At 58.4% G+C, this 1671-nt stretch overlaps 1 protein-coding gene across 1 annotated transcript; it reads left to right on the forward strand.

Moving 5' to 3' along the window:
- The first annotated feature begins 319 nt into the window (after window positions 1-319).
- LOC123086362 (xylanase inhibitor protein 1-like) lies at window positions 320-1347 on the forward strand. Its single transcript, XM_044508122.1, has one exon. It carries the CDS (start codon window positions 349-351, stop codon window positions 1270-1272), a length of 924 nt encoding a protein of 307 aa, XP_044364057.1. The 5' UTR covers window positions 320-348; the 3' UTR covers window positions 1273-1347.
- Window positions 1348-1671: the final 324 nt, after the last annotated feature.

Raw genomic sequence — 1671 nt, forward strand, 5'->3', positions numbered from 1 at the left:
GTGACATTTTCTACTTAGCTAGCTGTCCTGCACTGCACCTTCAAACAATAAAGCCACCCCTTGTATACACCTACAGCCATCCATGGATGACGACGGCGACGAGCTCTGAATCGATAACAGTCATGCACGTTCACTTCCCCTTGTTTGTTCGTCCTGAAAAGTCGAGCTCCCTGTTTTCCCATGCATTCCACGGCGCACAAGAAAACACACATCACCTACTCCTACCTTGGCTGCATCTATCTGTGAGCTCGTGTGCCAAAACAAACCCTATATATAGACCTCCCCAACGGCTTCAAGTTCCTACACCATCACACAACATCCAGAACCATCTCACTGCAAACCTCCGCCATGGCGTTCCGACGCCCTCTCGCTCTCCACCCGCTCGTGATCGCCTTCGTGCTGGTCTCCTGTCTCGCGGGCGCCGCCACGGCGAAGCAGACGGGCCAGCTGACCGTGTTCTGGGGCCGGAACGCCGGCGAGGGCACGCTGCGCGAGGCCTGCGACACGGGGCTCTACTCCACCGTCGTCATCTCCTTCTACAGCGTCTTCGGGCACGGCCGCTACTGGGGCGACCTCTCCGGCCACCCTCTCGCCGGCGTCGGTGCCGACATCAAGCACTGCCAGTCCAGGAACATCCTCGTTCTCCTCTCCATCGGCGGGCCCAGGAACGGCTACTCCCTCCCGTCCTCGGCCTCCGCCACCGCCGTCGCCGACAACCTCTGGAACGCGCACCTCGGCGGGCGCCGGAACGGCGTGTACCGCCCGTTCGGCGACGCCGCTGTCGACGGCATCGACTTCTACATCGACCAGGGCGCCCCCGACCACTACGACGAGCTGGCCAGCCGCCTTGACGGGCACAACCGGTTCTACCGCGGCCGGAAGGGTGTGCGCCTGACGGCGACGCCGCGGTGCGGGTTGCCCGACCCCCGCCTGGGGGCGGCGCTCCGGACGGGGCTGTTCGAGCGCATCCACGTCAGGTTCTACGGCAACGACTCATGCTCGCTGGGGAAGGGCGGGACGTACGGCGTGGTAGAGCAGTGGGAGAAGTGGACGGCGGCGTTCCCGAGGACGCTGGTGTACCTGGGCCTCGCGCCGGCGGAGAGCGGCGTGCCGGAGGGGGCGCAGGGCACCGTCGCCGTTTACCTCAAGTACCTCTACTACGACCTGCTGCCCAAGGTGCAGAAGGCGAACAACTATGGCGGGGTCATGGTCTGGGACAGGTTCACCGACAAGAAGACACGCTGGAGCAGCGTCGTCAGTGGATGGGCCTGATCGTGTATATCGCTGGTTCAGAGTGTATACTACTACTGTGTATGCGTGTGTACGAATAAAACGGCATCCATATGATAATGATATATACTCTATGGATGTGAACTGAAGTTGTTTGTTGTTCTAGTCAATGAAATAAGGAATATATATAAAGACTCTCAAGACAATGAAGCTTGGAATACAGCATTGTCCAAGGGGGAGTGTTAGAGACCAATTAGCAGTTAGTAGCAGTTAACAGCAGTTAGCATGTAGCGTTAGACATAGGCTATGTAGGCAGTTAACAAGCTTGGCGTTGTCGAAACGCTGTGTCCACCCAAAGGACATCAGGACTGTTAGAACAGTCGCAATATCACTGTAACCGACATTGTAAGCGCCTGTTCAGGCAATATAAAAGCCCAGGCA

The sequence above is a fragment of the Triticum aestivum genome, chromosome 1B (genome assembly GCF_018294505.1).
Source record: "Triticum aestivum cultivar Chinese Spring chromosome 1B, IWGSC CS RefSeq v2.1, whole genome shotgun sequence".
Lineage (NCBI taxonomy): Eukaryota > Viridiplantae > Streptophyta > Magnoliopsida > Poales > Poaceae > Triticum > Triticum aestivum.

Excerpts from the sequence above, each read along its gene's own strand:
- LOC123086362 (XM_044508122.1), top strand. The coding sequence starts at position 349 with ATGGCGTTCCGACGCCCTCTCGCTCTCCACCCGCTCGTGATCGCCTTC.